This window comes from Pelophylax lessonae (assembly GCF_965119305.1).
Source record: "Pelophylax lessonae genome assembly, chromosome: 8".
Taxonomy (NCBI): domain Eukaryota; kingdom Metazoa; phylum Chordata; class Amphibia; order Anura; family Ranidae; genus Pelophylax; species Pelophylax lessonae.
In genome coordinates this window covers 238833694-238855638 of record NC_138775.1, presented here as the reverse complement: position 1 = coordinate 238855638, position 21945 = coordinate 238833694, and the positions used below count along the sequence as shown (strand labels likewise).

The 21945-nt window shown below is 40.9% G+C and overlaps 1 protein-coding gene and 1 long non-coding RNA gene across 2 annotated transcripts in view; one reads left to right on the top strand and one right to left on the bottom strand.

Annotated features, from left to right (window-relative positions):
• On the top strand, window positions 1-4268 carry LOC309561146. The gene is made up of 3 exons (XR_014225547.1): window positions 1-500; window positions 3601-3969; window positions 4018-4268. It is a non-coding gene; the product is annotated as an uncharacterized lncRNA (long non-coding RNA).
• Window positions 4269-5243: 975 nt separating this feature from the next.
• The window catches only part of PODN (podocan), a 45553-nt gene continuing 28851 nt past the window's right edge, over window positions 5244-21945 (bottom strand). The window contains exons 5-11 of the mRNA XM_082264751.1: window positions 19109-19218; window positions 13966-14122; window positions 12754-12869; window positions 10128-10785; window positions 9144-9292; window positions 6302-6496; window positions 5244-6034 (exon numbers count right to left, since the gene is read on the bottom strand). Coding sequence (XP_082120877.1) covers window positions 6316-6496; window positions 9144-9292; window positions 10128-10785; window positions 12754-12869; window positions 13966-14122; window positions 19109-19218 — 1371 coding nt within the window. The 3' untranslated portion in view covers window positions 5244-6034; window positions 6302-6315. The remainder of the gene's footprint in view (window positions 6035-6301; window positions 6497-9143; window positions 9293-10127; window positions 10786-12753; window positions 12870-13965; window positions 14123-19108; window positions 19219-21945) is intronic.

Here is a 21945-nt window from a genome sequence, read left to right as displayed (position 1 = left end):
GATGGAGTGTACAAAGGACAGAAAGCATCTCTTTCCAGGGTGGAGACAAGTGACTGGGTAAGGCTTCATTTTGTCAGGAGGGTCCCGTCATCTCCCCCTTTCTGATGATTCACATGCGGCGCATTTTATTTTACAAATATTTTCCGCTATAAAGTTTTCTCAGAAAACAAATTAGATTACCAAACAATGAGGTTGTTCCAGCACTGTAAGCGTCACGCTAATAATGTCATAGCTTTTCAGGGCAGGTCATTCAGGGACAGACAGGAAACAGCTGATGGCTGAATGACAGGAGGGTTTGCTGTGAAAGTAACACCAACACATATATACATTCAATGGACACTTTATTAGGTGCAACCAGTCACTAACACAAATGACACATAACACATCCAACCTTGAAGAGGAAGGGCTGTAGCAGCAGAGCTCCATGCCAAGTTCTGTCCCTCGCAGGCTAAGAACATGTAAAGGAGGCTACATTGAGATCACTAAAACTAAAGACTGAGGTATTATAAAATTGTTGCCTGAATTTCTTATGAAGATAAATCTATGAAAAAGAAATATATATATATATATATATATATATATATATATATATATATATATATATATATATATATATATATATATATATATATATATATATATATATATATACACTATATTGCCGAACGTTTTGGGGCGCCTGCCTTTGCGTAACACATGAACTTTAATGGCATCCCAGTCTTAGTCCATAGGGTTCAATATTGAGTTGGCCCACCCTATAATTCTTCTGGGAAGGCTGTCCACAGGGTTTAGGAGTGTGTCTATGGCAGTGGTCCTCAACCCTGGCCCTCAGGGTCCACTAACTGGCCAGGTTTGCAGGATAACTGATATAAATCCCAGGTGATATCATTTGCTACTCAGTGATTGCAGTACTCTAGTCTGCATCTCTCCAAGGTAATACTTAAAATCTGACCTGTTAGTGGGCCCTGAGGACCGAAGTTGAGGACCACTGGTCTATGGGAATCTTTGACCATTCTTTCAGAAGTGCATTTGTGAGGACAGGCAATGGTGAAGCATGGCTCACAGTCTGCACTCAAATTCACCCCAAAGGTCAGTCAAGTTCCAAAAGTATTGGGCCACCCCTCCAAATCATTTGGCGGAGGGGGGGGGGGATTATCGTGTGGGTTTTTTTTTTTTAGGGGTTGGGCTTGGCTCCAGTTCCAGTGAGGGGAACTCTTACGGGATCAGCATACCAAGACCTTTTGGACAATTTCATGCTCCCAACTTTGGGGATGGCCCCTTCCTGTTCCAACATGACTGCACAGCAGTGCACAAAGCAAGCTACATAAGGACATGGATGAGTGAGTTTGGAGGAACTTGGCTGGCCTGCCTTAAACCGATAGAATACTTTTTGGATGAATTTGAGCGTAGACTGCAAACCAAGCCTTCTAGTCCAATATCAGTGCCTGACCTTTGCCTGATCAGTGCCCAAATGTACTTCTGGAAGAATGGTCAAACATTCCCATAGACACACTCCTAAACCTTGTTGACAGCCTTCCAAGAAGAGTTGAAGCTGTTATAGCTGCAAAAGGTGGGCTAACACAATATTGAACCTTACGGTCAACGGCTGGGATGCCATTAAATTTCATGTGCTTGTAAAGGCAGATGTCCCAATACTTTAGGCAATATTGTGTGTGTATATATATATATATATATATATATATATATATATATATATATATATATATATATATATATATAAATATATATATATATATATATATATACACATACAGGGCCGCTGTTAGAAATCATGGGGCCCCTCCTGATGGGCCCCCCCAACCCTGCCCCCCCCCCCCCCCTTGGGGTTAGAGGAAAAGCAGCGCAGACTTCATCTGCCTACACCTCAAAAATTGAAAAAAAGTTAAACATTGTAAATCAATGACCAACAGTGAAAAAAACACTACTAAGGGGTATACTAAGGGATTTCCTAACTAAAGGGAAATGGAAAGAATAGAGGTTTGCAAGTCTCTGTCAAACCCCCTCCCATTGGCCAGTGAGTTGGTATACGTTGGGGCCCAAATTTCCAGAGTTGGAGCGCTCAACTTGCGTCAGTCCCACAAAACCAGGCATAGGTACCCAAAATGTATTCCAAACAGGTAATACTATTCCCTTAAATAGTGGGCAGTGGCCTCATACAACCTAATTATTTGAGGACTCACCGATATGTCTGGACTCAGTGACTTCAACTGTGACACAACTTGGTGATGACCTCTTAGCAAACCAGGGGGCAGCACCGGATTTACAAATGGTGATCACCCACGGACCTGAAGTTGTCAGTGGCCGAGCCTCTCCGCATTTCCAGCCCCATAAAGACTTATCCAGTAGACAGCCTACTTCACCTTGTTCTCTACACTGTCCTCCACACAACTGCATCAAGCCCAGGAACTCTTTGATTTTTCCTCCTTTGCAAATCCCTGATCTGCTGGGACCTGTAGTTCCAAAACAGCTCTGCATCACCAGGCCCAGTCTCTCTGGGGACTACATTTCCCACAAGTCCTTGCTCCTCCCAGCAGGCTTTGTCCTCTCCCAGGGTGCACAGCATTCGATTAGAGCTTCCTCTGCTGTCTCTCTCTCCTCTCTGCACACACTGCTCTTTTTGTTGGCATTGGCTGCAGCATCAGTGACAGCCTGGTCTACACACACAAACACACACAGAAACAATTATTCCACTGTTGTAATTAGCCCACCGAACATGACTCATTCATGCCACAGCTGCTCTACAATGGCATGTCAAACACCCTCTAAAGAGCTACCCACTGCAGATTTCCCTGCAGAGGGCACCAGTGTTTAAACGAGCCCTAAGGGTATTGGAGAGGTGGAAATAAACCCATGTGAAGTGGCAGGAAAGCAGACCGCACAAGGCTGACATGTCCATTCCTGCCCCCTGGGACTTTGTCATTTAAAAGGACATTCTGATTTGCATGTAGGCAGGTTCAGTTTCTCCACTGTAGGTGTCACTATCCACAGCGGCACTGCAGATGGAGAGGAGGTCAGGAGGAACATGGTTCCTCTATGGTTTCCTGAGTCACTGGGGAAGCGATCAGATTGAATGCTGCTGCCGAATGTAACTCTGGCGTCCATATTGGGTCAGGCAGAGCCTTTCTAAGATCATGGCTCACAGGTTCTGTGTACTTTTGATGAGTTGGTAGAGTACGGACAGGTACTCCACTTGTAGGGGACAGTACTAGCGCTGTGGATAAGTTCCCAACGAGGAGGGAAAGCATAGGGTTGCATCTCTTCTGGACACTTTCCTGATTGGACACGAGACGGCCAGGCCACATTCTGTCCCTCTCAACAGAACAGTTGCTGTCAGTCCAGCTGGAATCTGCTCCTTTATAATATCTAATAAAGTGAGTGCACCCTGCTGGGTAGCTTGCCCACTGTGCTTGCTGTGAATCGTTGCTATATTACTGCAATGCAAGTTTAACGTTGCACCTGACTGTGTGAATTATTGGCGCCCACACGCTGCAACCCCTCCACCTACCACAAGTTCTATCGCCAGGGGGTAAAAATTCCACATTTCTATTGCTATTATCCTCTGCCTATACATGTCCTAAGTTATAGTCATATGTGATTGTATTCTTCTTGTGTTCTGCTGTTGATAATTGTTCAAACTATTGGTGCTAATTTAATGATTATGGCATCCACAAGCATGCTGGTATTAGCGCTATGTGGATGTTTATGCACACTGAACAGACACCCTAGTGTTGGCCCTAATTTCTAGGAATATTAGCACTTGGCTGAAAGTACAAATCTTACCCAAAGATTGGCTGACCGGGGGTGTCAGCAGATGTTGCATACGATTATATCCTCATCTGACAGTAATTTGTTGGACTGGATAATGGCCAGCTTATATTTTGCAGGGATCTTTACACTTTCTAAAAGTGGCAGGTGGTTTATCTTGAGCATGAAAGACAAATATTCCAGGTACTGTAGCAGGTGGTTTATCTTGAGCATGAAAGACAAATGTTCCAGGTACTGTATATACAGCTTCTTGATCTTTATTTGCAGTTCCATTATGTTTTAGAACCTATGATTATCACACATCCTTTCTTTGCCAACTTAAAGCTGAATTCCATGCAGATACAACTTAATGCAGCTCTGTATTCCTAAATGTGTTATTACATGTTCTTTTTAAATGCAGCTAGTATAAATACCTAAATTTGACTTTATATCAACAACTTGCATTCCCCAGGATAGCAGCATTCAGATTGGGAGAGAGGGGCAGCACTGCATGTAAATTTTCTGGTATGGACATGCTGATAGGTGAAGAGAGTAGATTTTTCAGTTGGATGACTTTATAGGGTTGGTTTACAAAAGGCAAACAGACAGCACTCTGCAAGTCCATTTGCTCCAGAGCTTAGTAAATGAACAAAAGCTCTGCTGACTACCATCATCCAATCACATGCAAGCAAAAATGCATTTTTTTTTGGTTATTTTCCTTGCATGTGATTGGGTGAGCTTTTCCTAATTTACTAAGCTTTGGAGCAACTGCACTTTGCAAAGTTACATAGTTACATAGTAGTTAAGGTTGAATAAAGACAATAGTCCATCCAGTTCAACCTGTGTAGGCACGCGTGGACGTAATCATTTCCCATACCCCTGAATGTTCTGATCCTTGAGATGTACTTCCAAGAGTCTTTTGAAAGTAGCCATACTCCCCGCAGTTACTACCTTTTGTGGCAGAGAATTCCACAGTCTTGTAGCCCTAACAGTAAAGAACCCCCTGCGAAGCCTGAGGTTAAAACGCTTCTCCCCTAATCGCATTGTATGACCTCGTGTCCTCATGCAATCCTTGCTACTGAATCGTTTTTTTTTCTATTATTGCAGTATTAAGTGCACAGTCGATTTGCCTTTAGTAAATCAACCCCTATCTGTCTGCTGATGCTCTTCATGGTTCAGTCAGCAGGTTGAGACTGGGATGATATCACTACTGTAATCCTTAAAGTTCCACTCTGGGAAACTTAAAAAGTCTCCCTTGCAGTGGCGCTGCACCTGCACCTCAAGGGGCGAATGCTTTTTTATACTTGGGGGGAGTAAAAGCACTTTAACTTATCTGATCCTCCATTCCCCAGATAGATGGTGCTCCCCCATGGACCCTGTATTAGTCTTAATGACGCCAGGACCTTAGACATGGGGGAGCATGGGGGAGAAGCAACACCATGGATCAGGCAACAAAATCCTGTTTTTTGTGCCCCCCTAGACCTAAATAAGGAGTTAACCTTTGCTGTGCAGAGGCAGCCCCGCTGCAAGGAAGAATTTTCAGTTAGTGACATCTACCTGGCTGTACTGTCTGATGGGACTGAATAGACAGAAACACAAATCCTTTTACAATATTGTCCATATATGTACAGTATTTCATTTGTGTATTTAGGCGTTTGCCTGGAATTCAGCTTCAAGGAATTTTCACTTCCTTTGTTAAAATGTAATTTATAAAATAGTAATAAAGATATTTTTGTAAAAAAAAAAAAAAAACATACACAAGTGCTTCGGCTGAGGTATAATGTCCAATTTTAGTCCTGGTCAATGAAGTTAAAGGAAAAAACAGAGCATAGTAACCATACTTACCTATCCATTCTACATTTTGTTTGATAACCACATAAATCTGTGTGTTGTTTTACTGGCCAAGCATTGTTAGAGGCAAAATAACTATAAAAAATAATTTATGTAATGCTTGGAAGTAATAGGTCTCTACCATGTAATATAATATCTGAAATGAAAAGACCTTGATATTACAGACTGGAAGATCACCTTGTCTATTGATTTACTTCTTAACATGTACAGTAATATAATATAAAAATATAACAAAAGCCAGCTTTTGCAAGATCCATAAAGATCACATTTCTTATGTAGATTCAATCTGATCCCTCTTTTGGAATGGCCCAGGGCAACCACTGTGCACACAATGAAGGCAGAGGGTGCGAGTCACACTAGATAGGTCATTGGAGTGAGGATGGTGTTGTATGGAAGTCTTCATCTGTTCACTAGACATCTGAAAAAGAAGAAACTTTGTTACAGAAGAAAACAAAAAAACAAAATGAGCGTTGGTAAGCCATTTTAAATAAGCAACCATCTCCTTGCTAGCTTAGTCTGGGGGCATAAATCCCCTTTATTTTTGGTATGAAGACTTGCAGATACCTTGTCTTTTATTAAGGCTCTACTGTAAAATCTACAGGGTTCACACTGGTTTAGTAAAAGGCTTGTTGGCTCATTATAGCCTAATATAATGTGTCTGGTTATAATTTTTTATGAAACGTACATGAAGTACAGGTTTTATCTTTTTCTGTCTTCCTCTTCTTCTTCCTCTTCATCTTCATCGTTTTCTGTTTCTTCTTCCTTTTTCTGCTTGGTCACCTTTGGTAAGGCTAAATGACTTTCAATGTCTAGAACTTGCAATTTATCGAGTCCATGGAATGTACTTTCTTTTACGGCTTCAGGAGTTAGCAAGTTAAACCTAAGAAAGACAGAATAAAAAAAAAATCACAATGTTGTGTATTAGGATGTAAAGATATTCCGTTTGATACACAATTATGAATTTTTTATGTATATATCATCATATATCAGAACAAAGATGTATTTAGTTTTTAAAATTTTTATATGTCAGCTCTTTTATACATTGAATATATGTCCTTATCATATTAGAAAATGTCATCATGTATTGTTTAATCATGAAGTTTTAATACATTTGAAACCATTTGTACTTTATATATGATTACTTTTTAGTGACCTGCCTCATTTAAAGTCCCATAACTATTGCACCTTTTCTTTGTTTAGACAATTAAGGATGGAGGCATGCCGCTATGGATGCTTCAGATCACAATTATTTTCCGTGAGCTTTCCTAAATGTTTATTTTCGCTCCTAAGGCCTCATGTACACTGGGTGTTTAACAAAAGCACATTGTCTATCTCAGCTGCCAACAGCCTGTAGAACTCTATCAGAGGCTGAAGGCTGCTTTGACTGGATAGGGCTGAATGGTTCACTAAGTGGTACTAACCTATGCACCCAGGAATGATTGCCTAGAGCGTAAGGCATTCATCCCTGGGTTCATACTGCCCTAAATCTTAGTATCACTCTGTGCATTTTCCAGCCCTTTCAAGCTGCAGCATTTAACCTCTCGTTAGACTTTTACAGGCTGCTAGCAGTGGGGTTGGATGGTGCACCTGTGCCTTACGCTTGCACAAAAACGCTGGGATTTGCTGCTCAGGGGCTAAATTGCCAGCATGCATGAAGCCTTGTGTTATGTTATGATCGAGGCACCCCTGTTAGGCCGCATGCACACTGTGCATTTAGCTCTAGTGCACAGGGCTCTGGGGTTTAGCTTCTGGTGCTGAGAGCATAGCTGTGCTGTCCAGCCACACTTCCAGCAGCCTGTCAAACTCTATGAGAGGCTGACAGCTGCTGCGGCTAAACGGGGCTGGATGGTGCACCTAACAGTATGAACATTTAGGGCAGTATGTGCACAGGGACCAATGCCTGGAACTCAGACATCTCTGCATTTCAGGCATTGGTGTTTGAGTGCATACTGCCCTAAACATAAGCAGGGCTAGCTGCACCATCCAGCCCCGTTTAGCCGTAACAGCATAAAGTTTGACAGGCTACTGCCAGCAGGGCTGGATGGCGCAGCTGTGCTCTCAGCCTGAAGCTAAATGCCAGAGCCTTATGCACCAAAGCCAGTGTGCAGGGGATCTTGGATAGAAGTCAGTGACCATACTTTTTCCACAGCAGTAAAGTAATAGAGTGTGATGACTGATCAGCCCATAGCCTGCAGATGAAAACATTACAACATTCTTATTTGATGCTTTCTTGTTATCACAGCACAATGCAGCCAATTAGAACCTGACTGGCTCACTGTGCTATCCTACCCTCTTCCAACACAAAGTGGAGCGAACAAGAAAAGGAAAAAATACTGAAATTAGCTGAGGGCACTGCTATAGACATAAGTACGAAGGAAATGTAAGATAAGTGTCTATCAAGATGGTATATAACACCTGCCAAGGCACATAAATACCAACCAGGAAAGCTATGTTGCAGAGGATGTGGGTCAAGAAGAACAATGGCACATAAATGGTGGGAATGCCCAAAAATACGGAAATTTTGGAAGGAAATTATGGTATGGATCCAAGAAATAATAGGAGTAAACATGCCCAAAAACCCTGAAACGTATCTATTACATAGCACTAGACTTACAATTAAGCAATATAAAAAGTTGGTGATACCACATTTAATAAATGCAGCAAAATATTTAATCCCAAAAATGTGGCAGGTAGCTGAAACTCCCGCCTTAAGAGACTGGGTTAGAAAAATAGAACACGTCTATAATATGGAAGAACTGTATTATATGGGCGATAATAAAATTGAAATATTTGCTAACATATGGACAGGGTGGAAAGAGTTTAAAGGCACAAAGAGATATTTGGAATTAATAGGGGTTTGAACGGAGGACAGAAGGAAGAAAAGGAGAGATAAGGAGGTTTTTTATAGGTGTAAGAAAGAGGGGGGGGACCGAGGGAAAGGGGGGAGATGGAGGGGAATCAGGGAGAAAAGTAAATGTAAGAGTATTATGTATATTTTTTATGAATAGATGTATTTTGTATAATGTGAAAATTAATAAACTTTATATAATATAATGCATGTCCCTCCACTGTGAAGACTCTCATAATTTACAAGAGTTAGGACTGCAGAAATATCAGGGTGCCTTGGAGTGGCTCTTCAGCTTATGCATGTATTTGCAAATTTGTGCAAACTAAGCCCCTGTTTTTAACGCACTGTTAGACAGGATAATTTGGTTGGTATAAGACTGGTTGGCGAGTTTAGCTGGGAATTTCCTTTAGTTTTGTTTTGCATGTGTTGCCCTTCCATGTGCTCCTTGATGTGAAGGCCAGTTATAGGTAGGGGCAGGGGCCATTTGTTTGTTACTGATTATAGGAAGCTAGCATAAAAACATATTGAGGAGCTCATTCTAGCTGCACAACAGCTGTATTTTCCCATAACATGACTGGATTAAACATATTTCTTTTTTATATTTTCCTTGCATTCAATTTTAAAATATACAAAATATTACATGGCAGCATATATACAATATTAGTGTTGGTTCTGTTACCTAAGGAAGATCCCTTTTATATTAGGGGTGGATTCAAAGGCACTGTCAGACAATGCAGCAATCCTGTTGCTCTGTAGGTACAGGTACTCAAGGCTCTCCGGTAAGTCCGATGGAACATAAGAAAGCTGATTCGTTGACAAATCAAGCAGCTGCAAGACACGTGGTAAGCATGTATCAGCCTTAGCTACATTTTCGACTTCAGATAAGAAATAATTCTAGATTAACTGTTTTTACATCTGGATCCTCTATACACTGTACAAATGAAAGGAAAATTCAGAAATTTTAGTTCTAGATGAGCAATAGTGCTCTACTCCAAAGACAGAGGCTCCAAAGGACAATTTTCCTACACCTAGGTGTCAAAGGTTTTTCAGCTGGGTCTCCAAGTTTTTATTTCTATATTATGAGGAATCTGTTGCATCAGTGTCAGACCATTATTTGACTTTTAACCCTTTCATGACCAGGGGTTATTGAAACCTGGATACCAAGGCCAAATTTAGCAGTTTCGGAATGCATTGGATAAACTCACAATACCCCTGTGACTGTTTTGATTACCAAATAACTATATTACTTTATATTAACCTTCTACTACCCATGTAATGCACTTGTGTAGTGGCAAAGAGGGTGGCTTTAATGCCCACATAACATAAATATTCTTCCATGGATAGCCAAGGTCTGTCTTGAGAGTGTGTTCCCAGTACAGAGACTGAATTGTCATAGACAGCTCTCGGTCTCTTGTTATGATTGGGAGCAAGCAGGACCGGCTCCTGATCATGTGGCCACTGCAAAAGCCAATTACAACAGTCACATGATGGGTCAGTCCATCTAGGCCCCTGCACCTATAGATCCACATGAAGGGACACCGGGGCTGGATGGCAAGTGGTTATTAATGAGTGGTTTTAAAAATACAGCAGCACCCTCAGGATGTGACCAATAATCACATACTGTTTGTACATTAGGAGAAACCTGATGACCGAGCTGCCTTACCTGGAGACTGCTGAGCTCTGCCCAGGCCCCTGTATAAATAGAGCTGATCTTAAGTTTATTGAAGCTTAGGTACAGTTCTTTCAGCTTTGACATCCCAGCCAGTGTGTCTTGTGGAATGGAGCTAATTTCATTTTCTTTCAATTTAAGGATCTCCAAATTTTTTGGAAGTCCAAATGGAACAGATTTTAATATATTGCCTGACATGTCCAACGTTTTTAGAAGCCTCAGTTTACGGAACGCCTCCTTATGGACTGAGCTACTCATAATCTTGTTATAGCTCAGATTAAGGTCCTCAATAAAATAAGTGGTGTTAAAGTCATCCTTGGAAATGCCAGTGATTTGGTTGTGAAGAAGCATCAGTGTCTTGACCCTGCGAGGAAGTCCTCCAGGTACCTTCTCCAACAAGTTGTTGTACATGTGAAGAGTATGCAGCTTCTTTAAACCCTGAAAAGCTGATGGATGAATGCCCCGAGCCCTCAGCCTGTTGTTATGAAGCAAAAGATACTCCAGGTTTTTAATTTGTGTTAAAACATCAACCGCTATTGACCGAATGTTATTTTTTTCCAAATGAAGTATGACAATATTACGGGGTAGCCCACTGGGAATGTGAGAAAGGCTATTGCTTGATAGATCTAGGTACTCAAGTCTGGTCAGCTTCCTAAAAAAGAGAAAGATTTAAAGGGTAAAAAAAGAGCGTATATCACTACAAGCAAAGATCAGCTTGTGCTAAGTACAAGGTTAGTTGGAGCAGATAATTTCATATTTTAAATAGGTATATGTGAACTTTGAAAGGAGCTGGCTGTTTATTCCTAAATTAGGTAGGCACACAACCTTTAGTGCCTATAGTATCTCCTTTGGGATCACTCAACATTTCCTTGTTTTATTGGTCTTGACTTTTAATACTAAGGGCTCATTTATAACAGGGAGCAGTTCCTCCATACTTTGTGGCAATTTGCGGCCCATTTAAAAAATGCAGGCCATGGTATGCAGTCTGCACTGTCCTACAGAGTTATCCAGTCTCTCTCTGATTGGAGAAGAGTCAGTCATATGACTTTGACAGGTCCCACTTTTTTTTCTCATATATTTTTTATTGTGCTTCTATTGCTTTAGAATCCAAAATACATAAATGGACAGGCTGCACCATTGTTGCCTGTTTTAGCTTTCCTCTTTCACTTGTCTGTTCATTGGAAAATCAAAAAGCACTGTGATCATGCCAACTGACCCCCGATCTAGATCCATCTTCAATCACGTTGCCCGCCTCACCCCAGGACCCGAAAAAAGAAAAAAGAATCTCCCGCTGTCTGCCTGCTCCTTCGTCTGATATGATGTCCCGGGGGGAGGGGGGGACAGGACATTGTTTTTTTTAATAAAGGACTCATCAAAAACTTGTGACTCACTTCTTACACTTTTTTGGTGAATGGGTAGGTGAATGGGTAGGGGTACTATGTACCTCATATTTATTCACATGGGGGGGTCAGGATCTGGGGTCCCCCTTTTTCTACATTTTGATAAGCTCCCTGCTGTCAGACCCCCCCAACCACCGGCCAGGGTTGTGGGGAAGAAGCCCCTGTCCCCATCAACATGGGAACGAGGTGATTTAGGGTGGGGGGCCCCTAAGCACCCCCCATGTTGGGGGCATGTGGCCTGGTGTGGTTCGGGGGGATGTTCACTTGTGTCCTCCCTTTCCTGACCTGACCTTTCCTGACCTGCCAGGCTACATGCTTGGATAGGGGTCTGGTCTTGGATTTTGGGGGGACCCCATGCCGTTTTTTATTTGCTTTATTTTCTTTTTTTACATTCAGCTGTCAGTGGGGAACCCCGCTGACAGCTGATGACTCATCGGTTGATAATGACGCGGTGGCTGGCATTCCGACCTGCTCCTTAACAACAAGCTATTCACAGTAGAGAAAAAAAAAACGCAAAATGCATGAAAACTGCATACAAAAACGCATAAATGTGGGTTTAAAAATGCAAAGTGCACCACAAAACAACCGCAACTGCATAGATGTGAACCTAGGGTTAAAAATCACATAAAAATTATACTTTGTCTTCTTCTTTGATCCCATTGCATTTTTTCAAAATGGCAAATTTTGCTGTAATCTCCCAATTTTTGACAAAATTTCAGAAACAATAAAATGGTGGTTGCAGCACAGCATTTCTGAAAAAATCCATATTAAAAATACAGCCAATAAAAAAGCACATTCTGGAAGTAACAGGATTGTCTCCTGAAGGCCAAGAAGTCACTGCTCTGCTGCACTCACTTTTCAGAGGGGGGGGGGGTAGAAACTGCCGTCAGGGTAAAAGAGGGCTAATACCAGTCCAGAGACTGCCGAATTGGATATTTGACCACTGTATGAACTTTTGCTGTTAAAAAATATTCATCAAGCAAAACACTTCTGGGCATGTCATATGCTAATCCTCCGTTGCAATCTGTGGTTCAACTGTATCTGTCATCTCCTTCCTACATCACTCCTAGGTAGAGGCTTGTGTGTTAAATTACAGAGCAAAACAGAGGATGGGGCTTCCTACATGTCACTTATGCCTAATTTTTATCCAAGGATGTCTTGTATTCATCACTTTAGAAATTTACAATTTTTCTGTTGAAGAGTGATTGTTATTGTCTCACCCAAATGTCTCATTGTTCATCCCGTCATTTGTCAGGAGATTGTGCTGCAGGTAGAGCTCCCGCAAACCAAATAGATGACTAAATGCTCCTTCTGGAATCTTTTCCAGCTTATTGTTCTGCAAGATAGAAGAATATTATACTTTGGTTGTGTGTTACATACTAATTGAACATTAGGAATTAGTGGAGATGGTTCCCAGGTTAGGGAGATTCACCCACTCTATTTGTCCTGTTTAATGTTATCACAGAATGTGAAAGAGAAAGAAAATTCCAAATTTTAGGTTGTCCCCAGAACAATAATAGAGTGAAAATATTCCAATGAGGACACTAGTTCTGGTGATCCTGGTGACAACCAAAGATTCCCTCCCTTTGAAGGGATGTCTTTTCACCTACTATTTTGGCTATGGGACAGAAAGTGAAGGGAAATCTCCCCTGATTAGGATGTCCCTCTTCTCTCCTCAGTTGTCCTTCTTTTTGTTATAAATTTACACCTAAATAAAAAAATGCAATTTTTGACTACCAAAAATGCTAACCTACACTAAACCTAAACACCCAATATTAAAGAAAAGCAATGGTGAGAAAAAAACCTTGTTAAAGTTAGTTTTATGCATTAATTTTTTATGGTTCCGATAAATTGGGGTGTGGCAGGGGTGTGCCCTTTGCATCCAAATTTTATGCTAAAATGTGTCCCTCTTTCTCAGCTCATAAAGCTGGAAGGAATGGTCTAGTACAGTGATAGTGAACCTTGGCACCCCAGATGTTTTGGAACTACATTTCCCATGATGCTCAACTACACTGCCGAGTGCATGAGCATCATGGGAAATATAGTTCTAAAACATCTGGGGTGCCAAGGTTCACCAACACCGGATTAGTATGTGTACTTTCTCTATAAGGCTGCCAAACACACAATGTTGTATTGCTGACCATAACTTTCTTTCTCAATAATGTCCGCACTCCCAATTTTTTGCACAGGCGAAACAGGGACAGAAATTAAGGGAAAAAAGTTAAAGACAAATATTTTACCTCTTCCATACTTAATCTAAAACAAAAAAATATATTTTTGGCTGGAGTTTGGCTTTAAGATTGGTCAGATTTCTTCATATACTGTACAGTATAGGCTTACTAAACATACTCACGGTGCAAGTCTACAATTTGTCAATTTTGGAACATTTGAACTTTTCAGTTTTCCAACAGGATTGTGCTGAATTAGTGTACCTTCAAATGCAGCTTGTATAATGCAGCAGGCAGGTTCCTGGGAACGTACTTAAGGAAGTTGCTTGACATGATAAGGATCTCAACGTTGTTTGATTGGTTGAACACATTGTCAGGTAGACCAGCGTCTGTCAGTTTATTGTTGTGCAGATACACTGACCTGGTGAGAGAGACCATGCCATCATTTTCAAGGCCATTCTGATACACAATACATTACAAAGGTCTACTTTTTTTGTTCTTATGAGATTCTCCATTAGCCCATCTAAAATGTTGAATGGCAAAGAGACATTCCAAGACAGCAATTTTAGAACAGAGGAGAGGTAGGAGAAATGGCCCACCGGAAATGCCAAAATATGCAGTGGTTTGCAGGATTTAAACCTTTAGAGAGTTGAAATGGTCCCTTCGAAAACGATATTTTAGTGATTGGGTTTAAATAAAGTCCATATTCAAGTGGATGTATAATGTAGGTAATTCATATTAAATACCTACTGTAGATATAAAGGGCACAATAAAAAGTTGTCTTAACCTCTTCAAAATGAACTAGAATGCCTGTTTTTTGTGTATGTACAGTATGTATCATAAAGAAATAGATCTTTAGTGAAAATGTTTAATAGGAGCCTGTGAACAACTTAAAATATTGCAGAAAAAGCATAGAAAATCAAATTCTTTTCCATAAAGGAGTTTTTTTCACTTGCAATTAGACGGTCCATTTAGTTCTGAATAAATATTCGGACAAATTTTTCGTTATTTGGAGATTCAGATATATCCGAATCCCTGAATTACAGTACAAACAATTTTTACTAAATTCTCGGAATAACAAAACTAAATTTGTCCAATTTTTGGAATTCGTCCGAATTTCCGAAATTCAATTTAAAATTTGACTCGAATTTTACATCGAACTTGATTCAAACTCGAACTGTAAACATATTGTTTAAATCAAAGACTGTGTGTGTTATTGGCATACCATTTCAAAATAATGCGTTTTTTGTTTAGCCAAAGGTGATTAAGAGCCGGTTCATAGGGGCGACCCGACTTGCCGGGGCGACCTGTGAAGTCGCGGTGCACATCGCGCACCGGGACCTCTGAGCGACATGCACGGACTTCATATCATTGAAGTCAATGCAGGTCGCTCCAGGTCGCCCCAAAGTAGTACAGGACCCTTTTTCTAAGTCCGAGCGACTTCGCTCCTATTAGAACGGGTCCTGTGCTAATCTATGGCAGGCGACCCACGGCGACTTGTCAGGCGACCAGGTCGCCTGACAAGTCGCCCCAGTGTGAACCAGCTCTTAATGAGTCATTGTAAACATTTGTTGAAGATTTTTCTATTGTTCATTTCACTTTGCAAGTGTAAAATTGATAAAAAAGAAACCAGTAAAATATAAATATTTAAAGCATTTATACTTGACATTATTTTTTCTCAGCTGGCTAAAACTTCTGCACAGTATTGTACATAGTAAAATGTTTAAAGAAAGATACTCCCCCCGTGGTGCCATTTGAGCTCTTGAAAGCCAAACTGACCTGGATCATGTTAAACGAACGGATGGTGGCAATTTTGAATGATAGGATGCGAATGTTTGATAAAACTTGGGACCCCTGGATAAGGTACCTGGCGGGCCCCTCATAGCCTTGGACGAGTTGTTGCTGGGGCAATTTCCCCCGGTGGGGTGGACGGGGCCTGGGTGTCGACCCTCGACCCTCTACTTTTTCAATAGCCGCTGATGTTTCTTCCCTTTCTCTCACTCTTCCATTCCTGCTGCCCTCCCCCGCTGTTTCCTCCTTTTCCCCCAGTCTGATCCCCCCCCCTTCTTTTTTTTTTTTTTTTTTTTTTTTTTTTTTTTCTTCTTCTCTTTCTTTCTTTTTCTTTTTCTCTTTTTTCCTGGTATTTTCTGACAGTGCATGGACGACAGGCTGTGCCCCCCACTAGTGGAGGGCTTGGTATTGGGGCCGGGGTTGGGGGTCGTCCCCCCCAGAAGGGCGCAGTAAGTTCCCGTAGGGGCGCCATTGGGGGGTCGGACCCGGACCGTCGGTCCTGTGGTGTGTAATGGCGGGGGCACTGTCTGTCCATGTGTCGCTATGCTTCCACACTGATGGTTGGATGCCTAACTTCAGTTTACATTTTAGGTTACAGTCTTATTGACTACTCATTTTTGATTTTGTGTTTTATTTTGCATTGGCACCATTGTATCTCCTGTTTTCTGAGATATTTACTGTATACATAAGAAGTAATTGAGCCATGTTGGCTCCTTGTGCACTGTTAAAACTTTCTTTCCAAAACTTCAATAAAAACATTGAAACATAAAGAAAGATACTCATTTTTTAATTAGAACACTTTGCATATTTTGAATAAACGTATTAATAATACAAACAAAATCAATGCGTATAAATAAAAATCTAAAATTTTTGAATCTAACGTTTCGAATTGGGAAAAAAAACGGTAAATTTGAAGAAAATTTGAAAAATACATAGAACCAATTCTGAATACAAATTCCAAATACGAATCCCGAATACGAATTGAACAAATCAACCAAATTTAACAAAACTAAAAACCTAGACTAACGAATCTAAACGAAACAAAACACATTTTTTTCATCATGCACATGTCTACTTGCAATGTGCCTGTCACGCTCTGGAGTCAGGTTTAGAGGCAGGTAGCTATAGCAGTGCAGCAGCACCCACCCACAAGTGGGACAGGTATACAAGCAGGTCACCCTGATTGAAGACTTGGGATAACCTAAGGTGTGGGTGTAAGTACTAACTGGCATTCACCAGAGCTCCTGATGGTGGAGATGGGTTTTGCTGCTTGTTAGTACCAGGTCCCAGTCCTCAGGATCGCTCCACCAGGAGGTGAGGAGGCTGGGGTTCAGTAGCGGATAAAGCAAGTCACAATGTAACCTCAAATCAATGTGTTCATAATTATAAAATCACAATAGTTACATAAAGCAAAACTGCATAGTTGTGGGTCCCCATGACTGTTTTCTCTAACAAACTATGAGTACGGTCCCAGAGTATTTCCAGCTAAATTTCTCTTCTTGGTTATGGATATGTGTCAATTCTGTCAGATTTTTACTGCTATCCAGAGCTCTCCCCTCATTTCCCCTCTCAGAGATTTCCCCTCATTTCCTGTCCTGTTGGCAACATTTTACCAGACAGGAAACGAAAATAACTCTCCAGCTACAACACTGAGAGAAATATTTTTTTAAGTAGAGTAGGGGAAGGATAGAACACCTGTCAGGTTTAATTATTGTCTGTGATCCTGTGTAGATTTTCTCTCACTTCCTGCTTGGGGAAATCATTATCAACAGGACAGGAAGTGAGGATAAATCTCTTCATAGAAGCCCCAGACTGCAGTAAAAATAAACTCAGCAGAGGTTCTTATCTTTACCCATTCTATCCCAAACTAGAAAAAAAAATGGAAAATTGTATCAAATATTTACCGTAATTCTTTTTTTCTGGCACCAATCCATGGCAGAATACATGTGTTAGTGGCCGCGTCTACTTCCGCCCACAGGACCAGTGCATGGCTATAAAGAGTTGACGCACACAGAACCATTCCCTGTACATCGTTAGGAATGAACTAGGTGGGTTTAGTATGCTGCCATGGATTGGCACCAGAAAGGAAAATTGCGGTTAAGTATTTGATACAATTTTCCATTTTCCTTGTGCCAACATGACAGCATACATGTGGTAGACCAATACCTAGCTAACAGGGTGCCAATCAAATCCTATCTTATAAGAAAGTAGATATGCTACTGCCTTATCGCAAAAGTCTGCTGTAGTGAGGACCATAAAAGGACCTATTTTGTTTGCTGTCCTGCCTCTCGTGTGGGTTTACATCTCCGCCTAGGATGCCCATGATGCTGCTGGTCAAATGTGCAGCAGAAACTTTAGGTGGCTGCAGCCAAGCCATATAGTGGGCTATTTGAATTGTCTTTAAGAACCGCAAGGAAATTGTGCACTGGTGCCTTCTGTCCATGTTGGTTTCTAAGGATATAGATATAGCTGTTCTGGCTACCTAAACAACTGCCCAGCAATAGGCAAATCACCTGTCCATAGACCAAATCAACCTGTCCGCTGAGGAACAAAGACCTGTAAAGGTCTGTGGTGAAACTAGGCCAAAGGAATTGCCTTACATGAGGCTAAACTTAGTTCTAGGCCTCTCATACAAAAGTGGAGAGCCAGATGGCTTCTTGTCCAGAGAGCTTGCATTTGAGAGCAGAGTATGTGAAGTTATCAATAAGGAAAAGCACTCTGTCCTGAGCTGTCAGCGGGACCATTCAGATATTCCCAAGGCAAGTCAGTTCCAGTGACGAGAATGTTTCACGGAGGCAATAAAGCTAGTACTGGGTACGGCATCCTAGTACATGAGGTGCTGATGAGAGGACAAGGGGCAGAACCCCAGATTATTAGTGCATGAGCCCTATAGCATGGCACAGAAATTGCTGAAGGGATGGGAACATTAATTTTCTTTGATGCCCACAAAAGCCAGAAAGTCTCCCAGGTAAGCAATGCAAATTCTGTATAGTTCTATGGAAAACTTGCATCTGAACCCAGTCCCTTAGAGCTTCAAGTTTCAGAACAGGTAATGTCCACCATGGGCTTTAGAACTGTGAACTGTTTGTCACCAGAACTAAGGCAAAACCCCTTGACCTGAAAACAGATCTGCTGTTAGAAACCACAGGGTCCTATAAAGCCACCCTGACAGGGCATCAACACTTTAAAGCTATGCACTGATCCTGTGTTCCTGCTGACATGTTGGTGCCAGGAAAATACGTTTTGAGCTTAGCATATTTTAGAGGGGAACAGAAAAATATTTTCTGGCCATTTAAGGCAATGAAAATAATTTTAGGGTGCTTGTTTATATACATTTAAAAATGTAAAACGAAGTGCAGGAAGGAATTATTTTCTCCCATGGAAGTAAATTGATATGTTTTTTTTGTTGCCTTTCCTTACTCAATAGACTTTTGTTTTTTCAAGTTAAGGAATGAATTCACTAACTATAAATCAATACTGTATAAATCACTTTAAGTTTGTCTTATGTATATGTACACACACCTACACAGGTTGAACTAGATGGACTATTGTCTTTATTCAACCTCAACTACTATGTAATCATATATATAGCCATTTTACATTCCTTGTTTCTCACCGTAGATTTGGTTTATGCCCAAAAGTCATGCCGTAGATTTTAGTTATATAATTGGCTGCAAAGTCCGCACTCATCAGTGAGCTTGGGAGGAAGCGGGGTGCCAGAGTAAGCTAAAAATAAAAAGAGGTAATAGTTACAAAAAGTTTTAAAAATAAGCAAGCATTCTAATTTTTGTATATTCACTCTTCACTGGAAAAAATCATTGTCCTGTATTCATTCATGGTTAATTCTGAAATTTTGATTATTATATTTTTGGGTGTATATATATATTTTAATATGGGAACAGGACATGGCTTCCCTAGGTACATGATGATTTAAACAGGCTACAAGTGCAGTCAGATCCTTATACACTCAGTGCTTACAAGCTGTAAAGTAAGGGACAAATCCAGGCCCCACTGCTGCTAACTGTAAAATTCAGCCTGGAACTCCTTTTGGCCAAACACAACGCGGGTTGGAAGAGGGACTTGTTGGAAGGCACTGCAGTAACAAAAAATGCAATGCTCATCCCAACCAAAGATCTGGCCTCAATTTCTGCATCCATGTGGAGCCAGGCGTCTGAATTGTTAATTCACTAGAAAACCTCACACTCTTAGCTTTCTGTAACTCTGCTCATCCTTTACAACCTCAGCACAGAACTGAAGGCTCACAATATATTGAGTAGAAAGGGTTACATTATCATTTCCCTTAGAGAGAATCTATCACTGGAAAATGAATTTCAAATAAACTCTTCCCATATAATTATCTGTGCATTTAGTGTACTTTATGCATATTATTCACCCGTACAAGCTTGAGATTGCTGCTGGGCTCTGCCATCATGGATATCATGTACATAGTATTCCTCTTTGCTTCTCTGTCAGCATAATAATGTAGGGAGGCCAGTGCTGGACAAAGTCCCCAGGGGCCCGAGGCAAAGATAAATGGGCACAGGGGGCACATTTGGACAGTAGCATTGTCAGTCTGGTTTGAGGGGATAGTTGGATGTACTAGCAGATTTAAAGTGATACTAAAGTCTGTTTTTTTTTGTTTTTTTTTATGATTTTGTGTTTAAACTTTATCATACCCGAGATGTTATAAAGAAGAACGCACAGTAAAAAAAAAATCATATGTAAATAGTTAGTTTGGGCTGTTCGTCCTTAAGAATTACATGCAAAATAATGGTACCGCTTTCAGCACCTAAAACAATCATACCGCCAGGGAGGTTAAACAAAGTACCGTATAGGACATGCAATTGGAGTACCAACTTCATAAACAGTGGGCATTATATAATATTTTTAAAACTCTTTTATCACACAATTTCTGAGAGTCAGTAAATCTCAACAACAGCTTTTTACAGACATAAAAGTGCAAAGAAATATGGAAGAAAACAACAAAAAAAAGTATAAACTCAAATAACAAGCGAAAGTCATGGAGTGTGCAATACCTCTGCCAGGCATATCTGTAAGATTCTGGTACCTCCGGTACCCTTAATCACCACTTTCTCTGTAATGCGTCCCACCTTTTTCTTCAGGTGGTACGCATATACCTTTAAGAACGATGATGTCACTGCTGAGCGCCGCAGAGCGGCTATTTCAACCGCCGGCGGTCTCACTCACATTGTTCGTTCAACCGCATGGTTGGTTCGATCAAGCCATGCCTGAAGCAGCCATACCTGATGTTACTCGCTCATGTATCTCGCTACCTGGACTTGTTTCACTCACTGATCTTGTATCTCGCTACCCGATCACTCTTGGAATACTGCTTCTACTTATGGCTATCTCACCCTGCTTTCCTGCCTTGTTATCCACATGCTTTCAAGCCTGTCTCTCGATCGGAACCTCCAGCTATTCCCTTTACCTGGAGCAGACCGGAACCTCGCTACTGATCCCTGTATCTCGCTACCGGATCATTCCTTATCTACTGGACCTCTCTAAACTACTAACATTACAAGTGATAAGTACCCCGCAGGGGAACCCTCCATAACCTTATTGCACTATCTACCTATGCACATTAAGGACTGTTACTACCTATCCATACTATCCTATCATCTGCACTGTTACATAGATTGCTAGCTCTTGAGCCTACTACCATCTATCATCTGCACTGCTGCATAGATTGCTAGCTCTCCTGTCTACTACTATCTATCCTTGCACTGGGTTAGTCTATCCTGTATTTGTCATCTGCTGTCCTCACCACCTGTTAGCATACTCGATACTAACCTATCTGCATTCCTAAATACCATCTTGAACTCTCCTATACAAAACCTATCAAGTGATTACCATCCTTGTCACTGTTCACACCTGTCCCTTCAGCACATCACCTTCATACTATCATATACATCCTATCACTCCAGGAACATCTCATAGAGGTGTACATTTAATAAACAGAGAAAAGCCGTGATCCTGAGGATCACGACTGATCTCTGATGAGTTACCGTTTAGTTTGCTGAGATGAGGAGCAGAGAACATGTTCTTCTCTTCTCATCACAGTACATGACCGTTTCTGTCACAAACGGCCAGTTTAGAAAAGGGAGATCTGAAGATCACACAGCCGTTATTCTGAAATATCTCCATTCCAGATTCCCCAGCTCAGAGGTGGAGAATCAGGGGGAGAAGCTGTGTGATCAGAGGAAGAAGACTTCTTTCTTCCGATATATCAGCACCAGTGGGTTCAAAATTAAAAAATAAAAATATATATATATATATGTATATATGGTATGTATGTATGGGTGTATATATATATATATATATATATATATATACATATACTATATATATATATATATATATATATATATATATATATATACTGTATGTACTGGTGTATATATATAATGTATGTACATATGTATATACACTGTA